The sequence below is a fragment of the Drosophila bipectinata genome, chromosome 2L (genome assembly GCF_030179905.1).
Source record: "Drosophila bipectinata strain 14024-0381.07 chromosome 2L, DbipHiC1v2, whole genome shotgun sequence".
NCBI classification, from domain to species: Eukaryota; Metazoa; Arthropoda; class Insecta; order Diptera; family Drosophilidae; genus Drosophila; species Drosophila bipectinata.
In genome coordinates, this window is record NC_091736.1 from 25,845,768 (window position 1) to 25,866,528 (window position 20,761).

Genomic DNA, 20,761 nt, shown 5'->3' on the forward strand with positions numbered 1-20,761 from the left:
ACAATATCAAAGAATTGTATATTATGTTTTATATTATTTATTTTATAAATAATAATAACTATATAAATAATGAAACACTTGAAACTAAGCTTTAATTTTTTTGTAAGTTGATTAAATCACTCATAAATAAAGGGAAATAATTTCATGTTTTTTGAAACATGAAAGAGGAAAAAGAGTATCTAAGCCGGTTACAAAATATACAATACATTACTTGCAATACTTACCATTAGGAATATAAAATACAGAATTTTTATTTTATTTAATGGCGGTTTAATACGTTTATTTCTTTCTCTATGTACAATATAAATTTTTTAGTCACTATAATAGGAATCAGATTAATTTTCTTTAATTTTTAACTTTACAATCAAGCTATCATTCAATTATTATTATGGTTTTAAATATGAAGGTAATGAATCACTGATTCTGTCGCTAAAGATTGAACTAGAGTTTTTCCCATTACTTTTAATTAAATGGCTTGGGAATTTTACGTGTCGAGATTTTTCCTGCAAGGCAATGGCTGGTTCTTTTTTTAGACTTTCTACATAAAAGGAACGAGCCCGCGGTCGTTTTATCTGGTTAGTTTCTTTATTAAAAGTTAAGTTGCTTTTCATTGTGTTATATGAATTATTTAAAGAAGAGTTATAATTGGTGATATTTATATTTGGCAATGAAGCTTTAATATGATTATTTACTTCTAGTTCTTTTGTGTTAAATACTTCACAGTCGACTTGCATGAAAGTTATTTTTCCATTATGTCCGGAATCTCTTGTTGGTAATAACAATGACATTTTTGGTCGAACGGAAATGTTCATGTTAGATAACGGTAAAAGCACATGATCCACGTTTAAGGATAGAACATAAAAAGTATCATTTTTCTGTCTAATGTCATTCATTAAGTTAATCTGTTCACTTTTACTTTTTAATTTTTGTTCTGTAGTATAATCTGTTTTTCTCTTTTTGGCTTGAACCTTAGTGGAAAAATTATTTAAAAGTACTTTGCGTTTAGAATTATTTTTATAACTTGTCATAGTATTATGAACCAAATAATCATTTGAAAGTTTAGAATCGTAAATTTCATTTTTCAATGAAGATGAATTAAAATTACCGTTTGCCCATTTACGTAAATTTTGGGATATTTCATAGTACTCAGATTGGTTTTTGTTAGACTTTGATGACCTGCAGAGGCCAACACAATTAGGTAATGATAAATTATCCAAGGAAATGTTATTGTTGGAGGAGGTTGTAATACTATTAGTATAAGGAAAATTCTCTTTAGGCACATGAACATTGAGGAAGTGTAATGGGGGTACATCTGATTGGCGTGAATTCGAATAAAATTTTGTATTAAACTCCTTTGCTCCCTCTGTCCAAAGTAGTCTGCGTCCACTTAGTGTCGAATCTTTTACAATAGTTTTAGTCATACTATTGTCTTCATTTGTAATTGACGTTGTGAGAAAAGATTGAAAGTGTCCTGCATTTAAAGTAACCATAAAAGCCATGGCAAATAAGACAGCAACATTTTTTTTTACTGTTACTGAATTTAGATTTTGATGTGCCATTTTTACCCTAGGTATGACTTTTAGGTGAACATTTTTGTTTTTTACTGGAGAAAGAGGAGAATGAACTACAATTTCTCCGCACTTTCTCAGACAACTACAATTCTTTCTTAAAGAAATTAACTGTTGGTGCAACGTGACGTTTTCCTATAATATATAAATTAAAAAAATGTTAGTACAATTTAAAACAAATTTTAACATAAAATTAAAAACATATATGAGCAAATAATGTTAAAAATAGAAAATTGTGTTCGTACAGATAAATTAATTATTTCTCAATGTCTCTGCAATAAAACACACCAATTCGAATTCTTCTTAACAGTACTCCTGATATTCTTGACATTTTTTCACTCACAATAAAATGAGGGACGATAATAATTTCAAAAACACCCAAGCATCTATCTTTTAAAATACCAAAGATTGGTAATATCTAATCGTTCTTTAATATGCAAAAAATATAATATGTAGAAAGTCTCCACATTTTCACAAGTAAGAAACGGGGTTTGCACTTGGTTGCCGTCCCTGTCTCGTCGGCTAAATGGTGAGTCCTGTAAAGCTTCCTTCTCTCTCCCTGATGCTTGCCTCGGTGATCATAAATTGTATCGATAATAAAACGAGCACAACCTCAGTGATTGCTAAGGTCCCAAAAAACGCAAAAAAAAAAAACTTCAGTATATAATCTATATTTATTTTTAAATTGTTCCGTAAATGTCAACTAACTTACTTCAACTAACAATCCAATATTTTCTCTTATTCTACTTATTTACAATTTAATTCTTATGTTTACCCAATAATAATGAGGACTTAATTCAGCTGCATGTGTACACTTAACTCTATTCGGACAGTTTTTATTGGTAATTTTAATTAGGCAAGAATCGGGCTCTAAAAATCTATTTGGTTCTATCCCAATTAATATTTCAATTAAACAATAATAAAATGAAACTTATACGATGTGCTTCCTTTCACTGCTGCGTAGTGCTCCACTAATCCAATCAATCAGTTATAAGACAGCTATAGAATATATAGTCGGCCAATCCCGGCCGTTCCGAATATTATATACTGCGTGCAAAGGAAAGAAGGGTGTGTGCACAGTTTCAAGTCGATAGGTCTAAAAATGAGAGACTAGTTTGCGTAAAAACAGACAGACGGACATGTTAATATCAACTCAATAGGCGATCCTGATCAAGAACATATATAATTTAAATAGTCGTTTTTTCTCCGAAAAACTGGCTACAAAAGACTATTTTGCAACTACAACGTCGAGCATACTACTTTTTTATTCAAACACTAAAACACTAATGCCGTGTTCTTCCACTGTTGTACACTTTCGGAAATTAAGAACTCGAGCCATATATGTCTCCTATAATGTATCTCCTCTGTACTTAATAATTTTAATGGTTCACAAAGACTCGTCATGTTCATTGTAAGCTTCACAGCTTCAAAGCTTCAGCTGTACACTAACAGCTGCATAAATTCCCAGATATAAGCGATATATCATTTGCAAAAAGCTATCTCCAATACTAAAAGAAAAACCGTTAAAGCAATGAGCCGCGTGATTTTTTCCGCGCCAAAATCGCAAGTGTTCCCACCGCGGCGAATTTGTTCGCAAAAATAGTTTTGTTTGGTCATTGAGCGTTTTCAATGCCGTAAATAAAAGACGAATTTGAACTTAGTATGAACGTTATAAAAAATGTTTATTTCTGCCTGCAGATGAAGCCGGATGATCATCTGATAGACCAGCTTATGGTGCATGCAGAGACTCAAGTAAAGTACAGAGAGGGCGGCCCGACTGGTCACTGCGAAGCTAAAGCTCTCGAATAATGGAGAGGGCGGCCCGACCTAGACACTGCGAGCTAAAACTCTCTATGGAAAGCTTGTTGAGTCGAGCGGCCGAGAAATAGTCGGCTTGCGATCAACAAAGCCTTTGTACAAACTTAAGCCTAATAAATAAACATTACACTAATAATTACACTAAACATTACATAAACATTATTTAAACATTATTTAAACATAAACATTAAACGCCGTGCTGCTGCTTGATCCGACAAGTTTAGTATAAGTTAAAGACTGCTTCTTGTATTATATTATTATAATTACATATATAATTATAATTATAAGAATTATAATATAATTATATTTACATTACAGCCAAAATATACTAATTTAACATGTAAACAAGGTGTCGGGTCAGGCAGCATCCGCTAAATTAGTTATATTTTATTTATTAAGCTAAAGTATGGATATATCGCCCTAGATGGTCGCAAGCCGACTCTTTCTCGACTTCAACGGGCCTATTTTAAAGAGAGCTTTAGCTTCGCAATTACTATGCCGGGCCGCCCACTCCGCTATCGAGAACTTTAGCTTCGCGTATGTCTAGTCGGGCCCCACTCTCTGTCCATATTATTAGTCACTGCTTAGCACCATAAACTGGATGATCACAATTGTTGATCCCAGTTTCATCTGCCTGCAGTATAAATAAAATATAACGTACAATAATTAAACTCTGCTTTTCATTTCCCGTCAAAACCGAATTAGCTCCTCTTTAGTATGCATACGTTCATAAGACGCAATGTAATTATATACTCGCGCCGCTGCAATTTATTCGCTCTGGTGAAAAAAAAGGAATTTTTTTTTCTGGAAAAAAATTGGTTTTCGCAAAGCAAAGGTGAGAGTGTTAGAGAATCTGGCTGCTTTATTAATTGCAGCGTAGGAAATTTTTTAGGTTGTAAAAATATATGCTTAATAAAAATTTAACTTTCTTTAAATAAATTTAATTTAATAAAAAAGCCAATTTGTTATAAAAGATTTGTCTAATAATTGTCTAATTTGTCTAAGATAATCCAGCAAAACTAAAAATGCTTAAGTTTCTCTAAAGCAAATAACACAGTTCGACAGTGATTTGAATTGTTTATTAGGTAGAATCACTAACCATACAGCATATAGACAACCCATTTCATACAACGAAAATGGACGCGAAAATTTCTTGCGACAGGCCCCAGCAGGCCCCAGAGCGGATTTCTTACGCTCATCGTTCGTTCATCTTACGCTCATTCTCGCATTAAATGTTTTCTGTTTCTCAGTCTCTAAACGGAGCGCGATGAAGAAGGTTGGCCTGCGCTTCGGTTGATCTTTGTATGTATGCGTGTCACACATTCACATACACGGGTGTATGTGTGCGTGCGATTTCGTTTCGAAGCCAGCGCACAAAATTTGGATTTTTGTTACTTTTCAGGCTTGCTACCCTAACAAAATTCGGGTATTCGTATTTGATGAAATGACAAAAGAAATTATATTATTTTTTTTTATTATTTCAGCATACGTTTTTAATTTATTTAAGAATAAGATTAAGTGTTAGTAGTAAAATGTTTTCTGTATATATATTTTTACGAATCATTAAAAATCAATATACTGAGAAAGTGTTAGAGTATATTTCAGTCGGAGTCACTTAAAACGCCGATTGCTTTTAAGTTTTTGTTGTTCTGCAAGAGGTATCAGAAAACCAATGTAAATATATAAATATATGTATATATATCTGTAACAAATTCGAGCGGCGACTTTTTTAAAGTTCCAAAATATATAAGGAAATTATTAAATTAACGACAATAATTTAATTAAATCTCACAATAACCCAAATTAATAACAAGTGCCTGAAAAATTGTAAACAAAAAAGGTAAACAATTCCATCAGCTGTTTTCGTGTCTTCACCCTCCCCTAAAAATCATTCCATCGTTAGAGTAGGCATGCTCAAGCCTCTTTCAGAACAACAAAAACTTAAAAGCAATCGGCGTTTTAAGTGACTCCGACTGAAATATACTCTGACACTTTCTCAGTATATTGATTTTTAATGATTCGTAAAAATATATATACAGAAAACATTTTACTACTAACACTTAATCTTATTCTTAAATAAATTAAAAACGTATGCTGAAATATTAAAAAAAAATAATATAATTTCTTTTGTCATTTCATCAAATACGAATACCCGAATTTTGTTAGGGTAGCAAGCCTGAAAAGTAACAAAAATCCAAATTTTGTGCGCTGGCTTCGAAACGAAATCGCACGCACACATACACCCGTGTATGTGAATGTGTGACACGCATACATACAAAGATCAACCGAAGCGCAGGCCAACCTTCTTCATCGCGCTCCGTTTAGAGACTGAGAAACAGAAAACATTTAATGCGAGAATGAGCGTAAGATGAACGAACGATGAGCGTAAGAAATCCGCTCTGGGGCCTGCTGGGGCCTGTCGCAAGAAATTTTCGCGTCCATTTTCGTTGTATGAAATGGGTTGTCTATATGCTGTATGGTTAGTGGTAGAATATAGTACAAAACCGTGTTTGAAATATTTCTAAAACCCTCAAAATCTTTATTGATTTAGAAAAAACGGTTATTCGGAACATTTTTGCTCTTAAAAATTCCTTAGGGCGTATCTTTTGAAGATTTTAAAATTTCCGAAGTTTTTTAATAGTTAAATGTTGTAGCTTTTGAAAAAAATAAACCCCTATAATAAAGGGGACCCCCTTAAAGGGCTGGCAAATGAACATAAATTATTTTTTAGGGTTGTAACTGTGCTTACATATATTAAGACACAAAAAGGAAGAAAATCATTTCACAGAATTTTTTTTTGTTTTGTTTTTGTTGTTTTTTTTTGTGATCAAAGAAAAGCCCTTCTTTTCGGCGGCGCATGTGATTTCCGTTCACTGGAACATCTGAATCCAAAAATTCCAACGGGATTAGAAAAAGTACATGTTTGGCTCTCGTATGAACTAGGATTATTAACTTCGCTCAAAAATTAACAAAATGGCGGATCTTTGAAATTTTTTTTTGAAAATTTCCATTTTTTTCAGCCCAAATCGAGTTGAAAAGTAAAGAAGATCTTCACCGATTTGATTTATCCTAGTTCATACGAGAGCTATATATGTATAGAATAACGTGTTAAAATTTGGAACCGATTGGATTAATAGTTTTTGAGTAACCTCATGCGCCAGTCGTAAAAACACTGTTTCGAGAAAAACGCGTTTAAAGTTTTGAGACGGCTCTCGCCGTCGCCTGAGGCTTCCACCATAAATCGGCTATATCTTCAAGAGTTTTTGAAATTTTTACTTGAAATTTTCAGGGAACATTCTTGAATAGTTACAAGTTCGAATTAAATTAAAAAAAAAAAATCGATTTTTTAAAACCGAGAATGGGGGGGGGTCCCCTTAATTAATTAAAACAAAAAGAATACCATTTTTACACGAGAGAATGACATTTTTGAATTTTTGTCGTGTTTTTCGGACTTCAACGTTATTTTTTCGGTACACCTTCCAAGAAATGTTATTATTTTTGATACATATCAATATTGCCTCATAAATCCTGAATAAAAAGAGACCAATTTAATTAAAAAATTATGAAAATTGTTGAAGTTATAAGGCTTTTACGAAAACTAGTCAGTGCAGTCTTGCTAGCGTTCCGGAGAAATAGTGTGCCCTTCCATTTCGCTTATTCCTTTCTTTTACACACTTTTACTCTGGAGCACACTTTAAAATGACATATAGTTACATGAGCTTCCACGTTAAAAAATTACAATCGATTGAACTGGAGTTCACAAAAGCAGGAATTCGGGCAATTTTGAAATTTTATTTCGCACAGGGAAAAACTTCTGCGGAATCTCGCAGACAGATTATTGCTGTCTTAGTATATAACAAACTTTCGATTCAAACCACCAAACAGTGGTTTAGGCGATTCCGAAGTGGCAATTTTGATGCCGAAACACCCAAACCTTCCGGACGACTAGTGACCGTTGATACGGATGAAATCATGAAAATAGTTGATCGTGATCGTAATGTGACTATTAGAACCATCGCAGAAGATCTGTCACTAAGCACGGAAACCGTCCATCCTTTCTTGGATTAATTGATGTTTACAACAAATTGTAGCAAAGAACATTTTTGAAATATGTTGGTACTCTTTTTTAAATTTTTTTTTTTTTAAATTACATTAAAGTTGACTAAATAAGAAAATAACTTCACTTTAACAAAAATTTAATTTAAAACAAGAAAGGAAAGCTAACTTCTTGCGGAGCCGAAGTTGATATACCCTTGCAGTTAAAACCGGATATATATCGCAAACATCGGATATAGTTGGCCGATCCTTATGAGAATATAATAATATAACCCAATTTATTATAATATAAAATCTAACAAGAAAGAAAAGCTAACTTCGGGCGGAGCCGAAGTTGATATACCCTTGCAGTTAAAACCGGATATATATCGCAAACATCGGATATAGTTGGCCGATCCTTATGATTACATCATAATAAAACCAATTAATTACAACAAAAAATCGAAAAAAAAGTCCCAAGCTTCTTTCTTCAAAAATACGAAAGTTGATGTTTCTACCAAATACCATTTCCGATCGTTCAGTTATATGGCAGCTATAGGATATAGTCGGCCGATCCGGGCTGTTCCGACTTATATACTGCGTGCAAAGGAAAGAAGGGTGTGTGCAAAGTTTCAAGACGATAGCTTTAAAACTGAGAGACTAGTTCGCGTAGAAACAGACAGACAGACGGGCAGACGGACATGCTCATATCAACTCAGGAGGTGATCCTGATCAAGAATATATATACTTTATAGGGTCGGAGTCGTCTCCTTCACTGCGTTGCACACTTTTGACCAAAATTATAATACCCTCTGCAAGGGTATAAAAAAATTTAAAATGTATGCTGAAATATTAATATATATAATATAAAAAAGGGTAGCATATATTTAATATATTGTGTTAGGGTAGCAAGCCTGAAAAGTTAGAAATATACAAAATTTTGTGCGCTGGCTTCGAAAAGAAATCGCACGCATACACCCGTGTATGTGAATGTGTGACACGCATACATACAAAGATCAATCCAAGCGCAGACCAACCTTCTTCATCGCGCTCCTTTAAGAGACTGAGAAACAGAAAGCATTCAATGAGAATATGAGCGTAAGATGAACAAACATTGAGCGTAAGAAAGAGAGTAAGATTTCGCTCTTGGGCCTGTCGCAAGAAATTTTTGCGTCCATTTTCGTTGTATGAAATGGGTCTCCATGCCAATAGTAGTCTGCAGGCATTGAAGTAGTCTCTGAGGTCCACGCGTTCATACTGACAGTCGGACATGGCTATATTAACTCGGCAGTTGATGTTGGTCAAGAATATATATACTTTATAAGGTCGGAGTACAGTACCTGTGTACTGTACGAGTACCGAGAATAAAAACTTTTTGACGGGGTAAAATACCAATACATACGCGCCTGCCTTGCCAAAAATATCTGATACCTTCTTTGGTTGGTATTTTTATATAAAAGTATACAAAACACATGTGCCGGTAACTTTGACCTACTTAACGATTTTTAGTATGGAAAAAAATCACATATAATTAATTATACTTACTCCTTGAAGCTCGTTATTTTCTTTTTCCAGTTTATTTAGTCGAGCCTCTAACGACACAACATATTCTTTTCTCTTTTTGCGTGATAAAGAAGCTGATTGCCGGTTCTTTATCATACGTTGTTGTTTCTTAATCATTTTTTGATCCAATACATTTTTAATAACAAATTCATTTTTAAAATCACTTTGGACATGGATTGGTATTTTTTTGATTTTATTATCAGTTGATTTTGCTATTTTTATTTGATCGTATAACTTCTTACCCGATTTATTTATTTGCGATGTTTCTCTATTATTTTTCTCCGCAACAATAATTGGTGTGGGTGCAACCTCAAAAAAATTTTGTATTGGAAACATATTCTCAACTGATTTTGCTTTTTGCACCTTTTCATCCTTTTGTAGAATGAATACAGAGGTAGTTTCCAGCATACAGGGTTCTTTGACTATTGATGATGAAGTTGGAGATGATTTTGAAAACAGTTTTCCATCGTAATTATTAATTATTTTGACATTACTACTATTTGTCACCAAAACTTTTGGGGTTATACTTTTTTTTTCGAATTCACCCTTGATATGTTTGTGCGGAATATGCTGCGAAAAATCGGATATATCACTCTGGATTCCACTAGTTGAGCTGCAACTTGAACTACTACAACTAGAAACTGGAGATGGCGTATTACGAATAGTCATTTCATTTTGTTTTTCTTTGTATTCTAAAAAGCTTTCGAGGCCATCTAAAGATAAAGAAGAACTTCGTAGCAAGCAAGATGCCATAGATGGTGATGCATTTGAGTCCAAATAATAATCACCATTTAACTGGTTTGATTTTTGAAAACATTCAGAAAATATGTCTTCATTTTCAACATCTAACATAAAATCATTCAAATCCAAGGAAGTGTCGATTTGCGACGCAGTTAAATTTAATGCATCTGGATTAACTGATGGTGGCAAAAACGAAAAGTCGTCTAAAAAAAATAAAAGTCATGTTTGTAAATAACAAGAAAGAAAAGCTAACTTCGGGCGGGCCGAAGTTGATATACCCTTCCAGTTAAAACCGGATATATATCGCAAACATCGGATATAGTTGGCCGATCCTTATGAGAATATCATAATAAAACCAAATAATTACAATAAAATATCTAAAAAAAAGTCCCAAGCTTCTATCTTCAAAAATACCAAAGTTTGTATTTATACCAAATACCGTTTCCGATCGTTTAGTTATATAGCAGCTATAGGATATAGTCGGCCGATCCTTATGAAATTTGGCATGTTATTATTTTACTCTCTAACTCTAAAAACACCAGTTATACCATTTCCTATCAATCAGTTATATGGTAGCTATAGGATATAGTCGGCCGATCCCGGCCGTTCCGACTTATATACTGCGTGCAAAAGAAAGAACGGTATGTGGAAAGTTTTAAGTCGATAGCTTGAAAGCTGAGAGACTAGTTCGCGTAGAAACAGACAGACAGACGGACATGCTTATATTAACTCAGGAGGTGATCCTGATCAAGAATACATACACTAACCAGAAAAAGTCTGCGTACAAACTTGACGCTAAACTTTGATGTTAAATAAAAATAGTTGTGTAAAAGATATTGGCAAAATTTTTTTTTTATATTAACAACACATCTATTTTCCAAAATTATAGCTACTTTTTATTTATTTAATTCAACACCTTATTTAATTAAAATTAAGAAACTAAAAATTCACACGTTTTTGGGCAAGAAAAAGTCTGCGTACAAAGTTTTCACTCAGTGAGAAAAAGTTCTTTTCGCAGCTTTAGGTACCGTTAGATAATAAATAACTGTAATAAAAGCATTACAAATTTCGTGATGCTTTTTGTTTGTATGAATTTTGACATTGCATCTCACACATCGCAATGGACAAGACGAGGAAAGAAATTGATCCTGATTTGAGAAAAACAATTGTTAAACTACGTCATGAGGGGAAAACCTTGCGGGAAATTGGCCAAATTTGCAACAGAACGCATTCCTCTATTCAAAGAGTGATACAAAATTTTGAAGAAACCGGCTTAGTGAAGTCAAAGCCACGTTCTGGTAGACCGCCAAAGCTGACGGATCGTGAGAAGCGGGACGTTTTGAAGACTGTGAGGCTCAATCCTAGGATAACGGCCGCAAAAATTAGCCAGGATATAAAGGAGAAGTTTAATAAGGACTTACATGACGACACAGTCCGAAAAATTTTGAAAAAAGAGGACTTACATGCCTGTGTTGCAAGAAAAAAGCCGTTCATATCTCCAGTCAATAAACTGAAGCGCTTACAATTCGCTAAAAAATTCGTGGAACAGCCCTTAGCGTTTTGGAACAACGTTATTTTCAGCGACGAGAGCAAGTTCTGCATATTTGGTATCAAAGGTCGAAAACTTGTGTGGCGCAAACCTGGAACCGCCCTTGATGTGCAAAACCTTGCACCAACTGTAAAGCACGGTGGTGGCGGCGTGATGGTCTGGGGCTGTATGGCGGCAAGTGGAGTTGGCAACATTGTTTTCATTGAATCAACAATGGATCATAAGGCCTACATGAACATCCTAAAGGACAATTTGCACCAGAGCGCAGCGAAATTGGGTCTGGGTGATGACTTCTGGTTCCAACAGGATAATGACCCCAAGCACACTGCGCACAATGTGAAGCTGTGGTTGCTTTATAACACAAAACATCAGCTCCACTCACCGCCCCAGTCGCCGGATCTCAATCCCATAGAACATTTATGGGATTATCTGGAACGTAGGATTCGCCTACGAAAAATAACCTCCAGGACTATGCTGAAGGAGGTGATCTTGGATGAGTGGAGCAAAATACCACCTGCTTTCACCGAAAAATTGGTTCAGTCAATGCCAAAACGATTGTCTGAGACTATAAAGAGGAAGGGGTATCCTACCTCATACTAATTTAATTCATTATATATAAATAAGTGCCTTTTTTTATATTAATTTAAGTTTGTACGCAGACTTTTTCTTGCCCAAAAACGTGTGAATTTTTAGTTTCTTAATTTTAATTAAATAAGGTGTTGAATTAAATAAATAAAAAGTAGCTATAATTTTGGAAAATAGATGTGTTGTTAATATAAAAAAAAAATTTTGCCAATATCTTTTACACAACTATTTTTATTTAACATCAAAGTTTAGCGTCAAGTTTGTACGCAGACTTTTTCTGGTTAGTGTATATATTTTTTATAGGGTTTAAGATGTCTCCTTCACTGCGTTGCAATGGTATAAAAATAAGTAAGCTCCATGGATGCGATATTTATCACCCTTATTCGGAAGTTACAAAAATAAAAATAAAATGCAGATCAGAACAAGATAAAATAACTTATTCTGAATCTAAAGTTAAAATATCGCTGCACAATTTATTAAATCATTCTGATGACCGCATATTTGAAATGAAAAAAGACGTAATTGCTCATACGCAAGCAACGCATTGAAAATTAATGGTCAGCTAGGGGTTTGATGGCTCAACAGGACAAAGTATATAAAAAAAAAGCGATTTCACACGGAGAAACCTGTTGGATTAGATCAGTCACCGATTCTAACCACGATAATTCCCTTGAACTTAGTAGATTCCAAAAATCAAATTAATTGGTTAAATCCTCCTTCTCAATCGGTCACATTCTGCCGACCGCTGAAAATTGAATTATTAGGGAAAAAACGAACTTGGACGAGCAATTAAAAAACCTTGAGCACACCTACAGTTTAGGAAAGCAAAGAATAATAGTGAAATATGAAGGACATTTGACTTTAATAGATGGCAAAGTTTTAAATGTGTTAATTGATACAAGATATGTAGTTTGTACTATATGTTGTGTGTATTGAAATCTTAAAAGTTTTTGTGGTGTCTCGTAGTAATAAGTTAATGTAAGTAAAAATAAAAATAAATACTCAAAAGTAAAAATTTGCATAGAAATCTCATTTTTAAAAAGGTGTATAAAGTGGGTCCAGCTTAGTCCAACTTTGTAACCTATTGCACGTCGTATAGCAATTATCTATTTTTTGATTTTATATAATTATAATTGGCACATTCAAGAATTTTTTTTTTTTGGAATTTGATGATGTATTTATTTAAAAATAAAACTTTTGCCAATATATAAAAAAGAAAATATGGTATCATTCTGATGACCGCATATGCAAAGGTATTTCAAAGCAGACATTTCGAATGGCTCTGTCAAAAATTGTGTACCGGTTCTAAGGAGAAGACATTCAATAGGACTCTCATTGGAATTGAATATCGAACCGGAGAACGAAGATGAATATAGTCTCTGAAGATGTCTGAAGTGAAGAAGTGAAGTCTATAGTCTGAAGATATAGTCTCCAAGATCCATGCGTTCAAATTTTTGACACATGGATGTGGGAATCGGGATATTGCTATCATATATGGACAGTATGACAGAATTTTGGCTTTCCAAAATTTGGTAACGAAACCGAACCTAGTGGGTATTATAGGAATCTTCAAGGAAAATCAGCTAAAAGTAGCTTATAGTTATAGTTATAGTTATAGTAGTTAAAAAAAAATAATAATTGTCTTGAATAGTTGAGTTTACTTCTTAAATAGAAAAAAATCAGCTTTTTTGGGTCGCGCTGCTGCGTAAAACCTTTTTCCCCACAGAATACCTTTTTATCGTTCTCAAATCTCCAGAGTACATATGCCTATATGTACATACATACATACATTCATGAATATTAAATGAACCGTTCATAAAATATATAAAAAAACATAACACATCGACCATTGACAAAAAGTCAGTTTTAATTAATTTGAAAGACTTACTATAATTAAATTCGTCAAAATCCATTGTTTATAAACATTTGGATTGAAAACAAGGAAGGTACAACTTTTAATATTTTATTGTTAGTATGTGGTTAAGTGACGTCGGTCAAGCTAGCGTCACCTTATTAAAGCTGATGTGGGAATGTGGTAATTGGAATTTTTTTGGTAAAGCTAAGTATAAGCATAATACAATTTATCATGATAATTTTAATATGATTACAGGGATCGAAAATCATGTTTGACGAGTAAAAACGTTTATTCTTTCCAGTGTAAGCGAATGTGTAATGCAGTGGTGCTCAACCCATTGCTCTCGCTGCTCATTTGTTTTTGCAAATGCTCATGCATACCGAGTTGTGTGCGACTGCTCACTCCATAAGACTCGTTACTCACGCCATAAGCATCGTTGGTCCCAGCATAAGCAAAGGGCAATTACAAAAACAATTTTTCGTGTTTTCCCTATTCTCCTCAATCGTACTAATCCGAATGAATTTTGTTGTTGGAGTGCCGATACTTCTTATGCGTGTGCAATAGAGATGGAGATATTGCCTTCTCACGAGGCAGGTCTCTTGCCTACACTGAGATTTAGCTGGACTGCACTTATTAGCGAGCAAGCGAGGCGAGCGGTTGATGCTTATTTTTATCGAAAAAATGACTGAGAATTTAGAGACCATTTTCTTTGCACGAAATTTTTTTTTTTTTGTTTTTGTCCAATTTTTTTTATTAATAATATAATAACTGTAATAAAAAAAACTACACATTTCTTTTCTCTCAGTGAATCTCTTGAAACACACCGACTTTTTCGTTTTTTTAAGGCAGTTTTGGGCACCACTGGTGTAATGTGTAAGTAATGTGCTTATGTAGATATTAGATTTGTTTTTTTGTAGAAGAGAATATGTAGGTAGAATATGTTTCTTATTAATTTACAGATTAAACTAAAAATTCTATTAGGTTATATGTTCTTGTTTTACAGTTAGAATATGTAGGTAGATTATGTTTCTTATTAATGTACAGATTAAACCAGTGGTCGGCACCCCAATACATTGATATGATTTTACCGCATTAGTGTTAGTAACGAATAGCAGAAAGTAGGCTGTGAGCATGACGTTTCACACATTTATACTGTGTGTGTGCGGCAGAGCTCGGGCAGAGAAATTTCCTATGCCCCCGAGATAGGGCCGTGCCGACCTCTGGATTTAACTAAAAAAAAATTATATTAGGTTATATGTTCTTATTTGCTTGAGATACTGGATGATTTTATCAAAGGATTCTGTTGTGGGGAAGGAAATTGATAATATAGGATCGACGTTTTGGAAAATATTGTTTCTAATGGATCTGAACTTAGGGCAGTCGGTTAGAACGTGTTTTATTGTGTTGTTTGTACTGTTGCAGAACTGGCAATTTGGTACCGGATTACGGTCAAAAAGATGTGCGTGTGTGAGTCTGGAGTGACCTAGGCGGATTATGGTGAATTTTATTATATCGTTTCTGTTATAGGTGTGTTTTTTGGCGTTCAGGTCTATGAAGATTTTATTTTTTTGTATTTCTTTATACCAAGTTGAAGTTTTTGAAAAGGAATCATGGAAAATGTTTTTGGAAGTAAATTTTAGGTATCTATTGATGTCTCGAAAGTTAAGGATTGATGTCATATGGAGAAGTCTAGAACAAGCCGCTTTTGCAGACGTATCTGCGAATTTATTACCTGTAATTCGGACATGTCCAGGTATCCAAATTAACTTTATTTTTGGGTTATTGTAAAGAGCGTTACGGATATATTTAGCGTAGATGCATTGGGTGTTGGGGTTGGAGATATTTTTCAGAGAAGAAAGTGAGTCAGAGCAGATGGCTATTTTTTTTTAAGAGTTTTTGTGTAGGGTTATGGCTTGGAAAATTACTATTAACTCAGCTGAGTAGACTGATGTATAGTGTGGTAGAATACTGCTATTTATACATTTGTTTATTGGGGTGATGCTAAAGATGGTTGTGTTCTTTGTTTTAGAAGCGTCTGTATAAATAAATTTGAAGTCCTTTAGAGTATTTTTAATTTCAGAGAATAGCTTTTGATATATTACTGGACTGGTGTTGTGCGTATTGTAAGTAGTGAGAGTAAGATTTATTGAATTTTCATTTAGTTGCCAATTAGGGGCGGTCTTATTGTTAATGAATTTTGGTGGAGTAGAGGGTAAATTATGATCTATAGAGAAACGCACTATTCTTCCTAAGGCAGATTGAAGTTTGGATCTTTTATTATAATTTGGATATTTTTATTTGTTTAACCAGAGTCAAGATAGGATAGTCATTGCTATTTTATAAAGACTTAAGTTGACATGAGGTTATAAGGTCACGTCTAATCTCGAGTGGATAGATACGAGATTCGTGTAATAAGTTGTAAATGGGCGTTGAGGAAAACGCCCCTAAGCTGGCTCTTATAGCTGCGTTAATGATGGTCTTGATTTTGTTGAGATTTGATTTTGTAGAGTATTCGTAAATAAAGATACCATAGTCTATTTTAGAGATGATTAGCGCTTTGACTGCATTTAATAAAGTTTGTGGCAGCAATTTAGTTTGTTTGTATAATTTGGATATTTTTATTTGTTTAACCAGAGTCAAGATAGGATAGTCATTGCTATTTTATAAAGACTTAAGTTGACATGAGGTTATAAGGTCACGTCTAATCTCGAGTGGATAGATACGAGATTCGTGTAATAAGTTGTAAATGGGCGTTGAGGAAAACGCCCCTAAGCTGGCTCTTATAGCTGCGTTAATGATGGTCTTGATTTTGTTGAGATTTGATTTTGTAGAGTATTCGTAAATAAAGATACCATAGTCTATTTTAGAGATGATTAGCGCTTTGACTGCATTTAATAAAGTTTGTGGCAGCAATTTAGTTTGTTTGTATAATTTGGATGTTTTTATTTGTTTAACCAGAGTCAAGATAGGATAGTCATTGCTATTTTATAAAGACTTAAGTTGACATGAGGTTATAAGGTCACGTCTAATCTCGAGTGGATAGATACGAGATTCGTGTAATAAGTTGTAAATGGGCGTTGAGGAAAACGCCCCTAAGCTGGCTCTTATAGCTGCGTTAATGATGGTCTTGATTTTGTTGAGATTTGATTTTGTAGAGTATTCGTAAATAAAGATACCATAGTCTATTTTAGAGATGATTAGCGCTTTGACTGCATTTAATAAAGTTTGTGGCAGCAATTTAGTTTGTTGCTAGAGAGAGTTTTAATTATATTAAATCTATTCTGTATTGAAGGAATAAGGGATTTTATGTGCGAGTTCCAGTTGTATTTTTTATTAATTGTGAGTCCGAGAATTTTTAGGGTGTCAACATTTGATTTATTGAATCCTGATGTAGTGGGTTTGCACCTACAGTTATACTTCCTACACATGTGTATGTGCTTGCATTTCTCTACTGAGAGGCTACCACCTGAGTGGTTACATCAGTTTCGAATTTCAGTAAGTATGTTGCTAAAGTTAATATCGAGGTTTTTAGGTTTACCAAGAGGGCGAATGATGTTGAAATCGTCAGCGTAGGAGCAGAACGATATTTCTTTGTGACTTTGGATTATTTTGCATAATTTATTGTAAGCAATTGTAAAAATAACGACGGATAGTGGTGATCCCTGAGGGATTCCATTATGGAGGTCCAACGTTCTGGAGAAAGCATTCCCTATTTGCACTTTTATTTTCCGGTTTGTCATGAAGTTTTTGATGAAACCTATAATTTTGGGGCCGACGTGCCAGGAAACGAGTTGATTTAAAATTGTATGAATTCCAATTTTGTCAAAAGCTTTGTGGAAGTCAAGAGATAGTATTGAGACATGGTTTTTTCTCTGTAAAGATTTAGTGATCAGATGATCTACCAAGAGTAGAGCTTCAGATACCGATTTACCTTTAATGAACCCAAACTGATTTTTATTCAATAGTTTGTTGCTAGTTAAAAGCTACCAAAGCCTTAGAGTTTAGAAGAAAGAGTTTAGTGAAATGGGACGATACGAATTAAGAGATGTTTTGTCAGAGTTTGGTTTAGCAATTGGGATAACAATATTCAGTTTATAGTTTTGCGGAATGCCACTCTGAAAGATATTATTATACAATTGTGGTAGTCTAGGTTTTATATGTAATGTAATCCTCTCACATCCTGGAGTTTTGCCTTTTAGTTTGTTAAGAGCCGCGTGGAGTTCTAAAATTGAGAATTCTTCTTCAATAAGTGTAGCATTTTTGTCTATTGGATAAGTAAAAGGATAAGTATTGTTTAGTGTGGAGTTTTAATTTGCAAGAAAGCTACTATCGAAATTACAGTCATCAAAGTTTTTAGACCAGAGGGAGCAAAATTCGTTTGCTATATCTCTTTTCTCTATAATGGGCTGATTGGTTTGATTAATTGGTAAAATGCAGTGAATGGGTATAGAGGTTTTAAGGCCACAAAATCTTCTGATGTTATTCCAAATAATCTTAGGGTTGGAAGTTGTAGGGTTGTATATCTGATGTAAAGTCGTGCATAGCTGCATTTTTGGCTAATTTTAATTCTCTTTTGAAGAGTGCATTGGCTTTTTTGTAGTTAATTAAGTTTTCACTTGTAATATTGTTTTTTAATTTGTGCCATAGTTTTTGTTTTGATTTACGAACAACAGCTAGCTTAGGGTTCCACCAGGGGACATTGTGTTCAGAATTAGAAACCAAAGATTGGGGAATAGATTCATTGGCGCTTTGTAAAATTAAGTTTGCTGCTTCTTGGTTTATGTTTGAACAGGGTTGAAGCTTTGGATTTAATGTTGCTGTTAATTTCTCAAACTTGTCCCAGTTGGCAAATTGTTGTAGGAATTTTCGTTTTGGGTACGACTCCGCGTTTTGGTTGGTGGTTGTTTGAAACAAAGAAGTGATAATGGGAAAGTGATCACTGCCATGGAGGTCTTGGTCAATTTTCCAGTTTGCATGTTCCATATTCCAGCATTTCCAGTTTGTAATTCTCTATAGTTATTCATGTAACCTTTTATGTTCCATTGTAATACCTTAAGTGTCATTTTTATACCCTTGCAGAGGGTATTATAATTTTGGTCAAAAGTGTGCAACGCAGTGAAGGAGACATCTCCGACCCTATAAAGTATATATATTCTTGATCAGGATCACCTCCTGAGTTGATATGAGCATGTCCGTCTGTCCGTCTGTCTGTTTCTACGCAAACTAGTCTCTCAGTTTTAAAGCTATCGACTTGAAACTTTGCACACACCCTTCTTTCCTTTGCACGCAGTATATAAGTCGGAACGACCAGAAATGGCCGACTATATCCTATAGCTGCCATATAACTGATTGATCGGAAATGGTATAACTTCGGTGTTTTTAGAGTTAGAGAGTTCAAATTTTACACAAGCGCTATTTTTGGCAAAATAATACGACATGCTAAATTTCGGATCGGCCGACTATATCATATAGCTGCCATATAACTGAACGATCGGAAATGGTTTTTGGTAGAAATACCAACTTTTGGTATTTTTGAAGATAGAAGCTTGAGACTTTTTTTAGATTTTGTATTTTAATAAATTGGATTATATATTCATATTCCCATAAGGATCGGCCAACTATATCCGATGTTTGTGATATATATCCGGTTTTAACTGCAAGGGTATATAAACTTCGGCTCCGCCCGAAGTTAGCTTTCCTTTCTTGTTATATATAGATTTAGTGACTATTTAGATTAGAGGTCGGCACGGCCCTATCTCGGGGGCATAGGAAATTTCTCTGCCCGAGCTCTGCCACACACACACACAGTATAAATGTGTGAAACGTCATGCTCAAAGCCTACTTTCTGCTATTGGTTACTAACACTAATGCGGTAAAATCATATCAATGTATTGGGGTGCCGACCTCTGATTTAGATTTAACGATTAGTCTTTATTTAATTCAGCAATATTTTTAAACTTAGATCTTGTTATAATAGTGTTAAACTTTTCTTTGGTAATTAGATTTCTTTTGGTTCTTTTGCTTATGTTTCTGCTTTTGTTTTTATGTTTATGTTTTTATTTACTTTACTAATTGTCCTATCCTTACTGATATTTTCGTCGCTTGAGTCTGTTACCATATTTTCATCTTCCTTGTCGTCATATTGTATAATGGCTGCCGGTGTCTTTTACTGTCGGTGGGAGGTGGGAGATTTAGGGGTATTCTGTGATAATCGATGTGGATTCGGTATTCTTGCAACCGATGCATAAAGGGATCGTTCATGCTAGTTTCTCTTCCTGTAGATGGACCAGGCCGATTTGGTGTCTACTTTTTGGAGGGTTTTGATGGCTTGTACTTCTTGATGGGTAAGAAAAACTAGGCAGTTGCTGTCTCTGGGATTGCGTTTATTGTCCGGCATATTTTTTCGGTGCAGTTGATGAAGCATGTTCCACGCTCGCATTTTTCTCCCTTTATGATGTCAATATGGGCAGGTTGGCTGCATATAAAGCAGGTCTCTGTATTTTTGCAGAATTTTTGGAGGTGACCTAGACGTAAGCAGTTGTTACATCGGATTAGAGCAGGTATATAAGGGCGAACTTGAACTCTTTCGTATCCTATATATATATAATTCGGTAGGTCTAATTTTTCATATGTTAGGGTTATTAGTCCTGTTTCTGTTGGCTCTCCTATAAGGGTCTTCATAATATTCCTAACTGCCGTCACTTTTTGGCTTTTTAGGTTTTCGAGGATCTCTTCTTCAATACCTCGCAGATCGTTAGAGTATATTATACCCTTTGAGTAGTTTAGCGTTCGGTGTTCTGAGAATGATACGGGTATGTGGAGTATGTTCGTGAGTTTTAGGAGTTTTTCAGCTTGATTAATGTCTTTTGTTTGTAGGAGAAGGTTTCCGTCGCGTAACTTCTTACAGCTGACAACTACACCCCCGCATGTTATATCAATGACTTTTTTAATATTAAAGGGGGAGACTCCTGCAAAGAATGTTTCATCGGTTCTTGATATTATGAGGAATTTGCCGGTTGGTGAAGGTTTTTCCATCCAATTGTCTGG

At 34.4% G+C, this 20,761-nt stretch overlaps 1 protein-coding gene across 2 annotated transcripts; it reads right to left on the bottom strand.

Moving 5' to 3' along the window:
• Window positions 1–247: 247 nt before the first annotated feature.
• Window positions 248–13,895, bottom strand: Atf6 (bZIP_ATF6 domain-containing protein ATf6). Of its 2 annotated transcripts, none has more exons than XM_070277630.1 (3): window positions 13,748–13,895; window positions 8,967–9,928; window positions 248–1,703 (listed from the first exon to the last, which is right to left on the bottom strand). In XM_070277630.1, exons 1-3 carry the CDS (start codon window positions 13,770–13,772, stop codon window positions 387–389), a joined length of 2,304 nt encoding a protein of 767 aa, XP_070133731.1. In that variant the 5' UTR covers window positions 13,773–13,895; the 3' UTR covers window positions 248–386. The 2 variants fall into 2 exon arrangements, with proteins under 2 accessions (XP_070133731.1, XP_070133732.1); XM_070277631.1 differs by lacking the exon at window positions 13,748–13,895 and adding an exon at window positions 13,591–13,608.
• Window positions 13,896–20,761: the final 6,866 nt, after the last annotated feature.

Coding starts and splice junctions, on each gene's coding strand:
- Atf6 (XM_070277630.1), bottom strand. CDS start 13,772: ATGGATTTTGACGAATTTAATTATA. Junction 9,929..13,747: donor TTTTGACGAATTTAATTATA/GTAAGTCTTTCA, acceptor TATTTTTTTTAG/ACGACTTTTCGTTTTTGCCA. Junction 1,704..8,966: donor AAAATAACGAGCTTCAAGGA/GTAAGTATAATT, acceptor TATATATTATAG/GAAAACGTCACGTTGCACCA.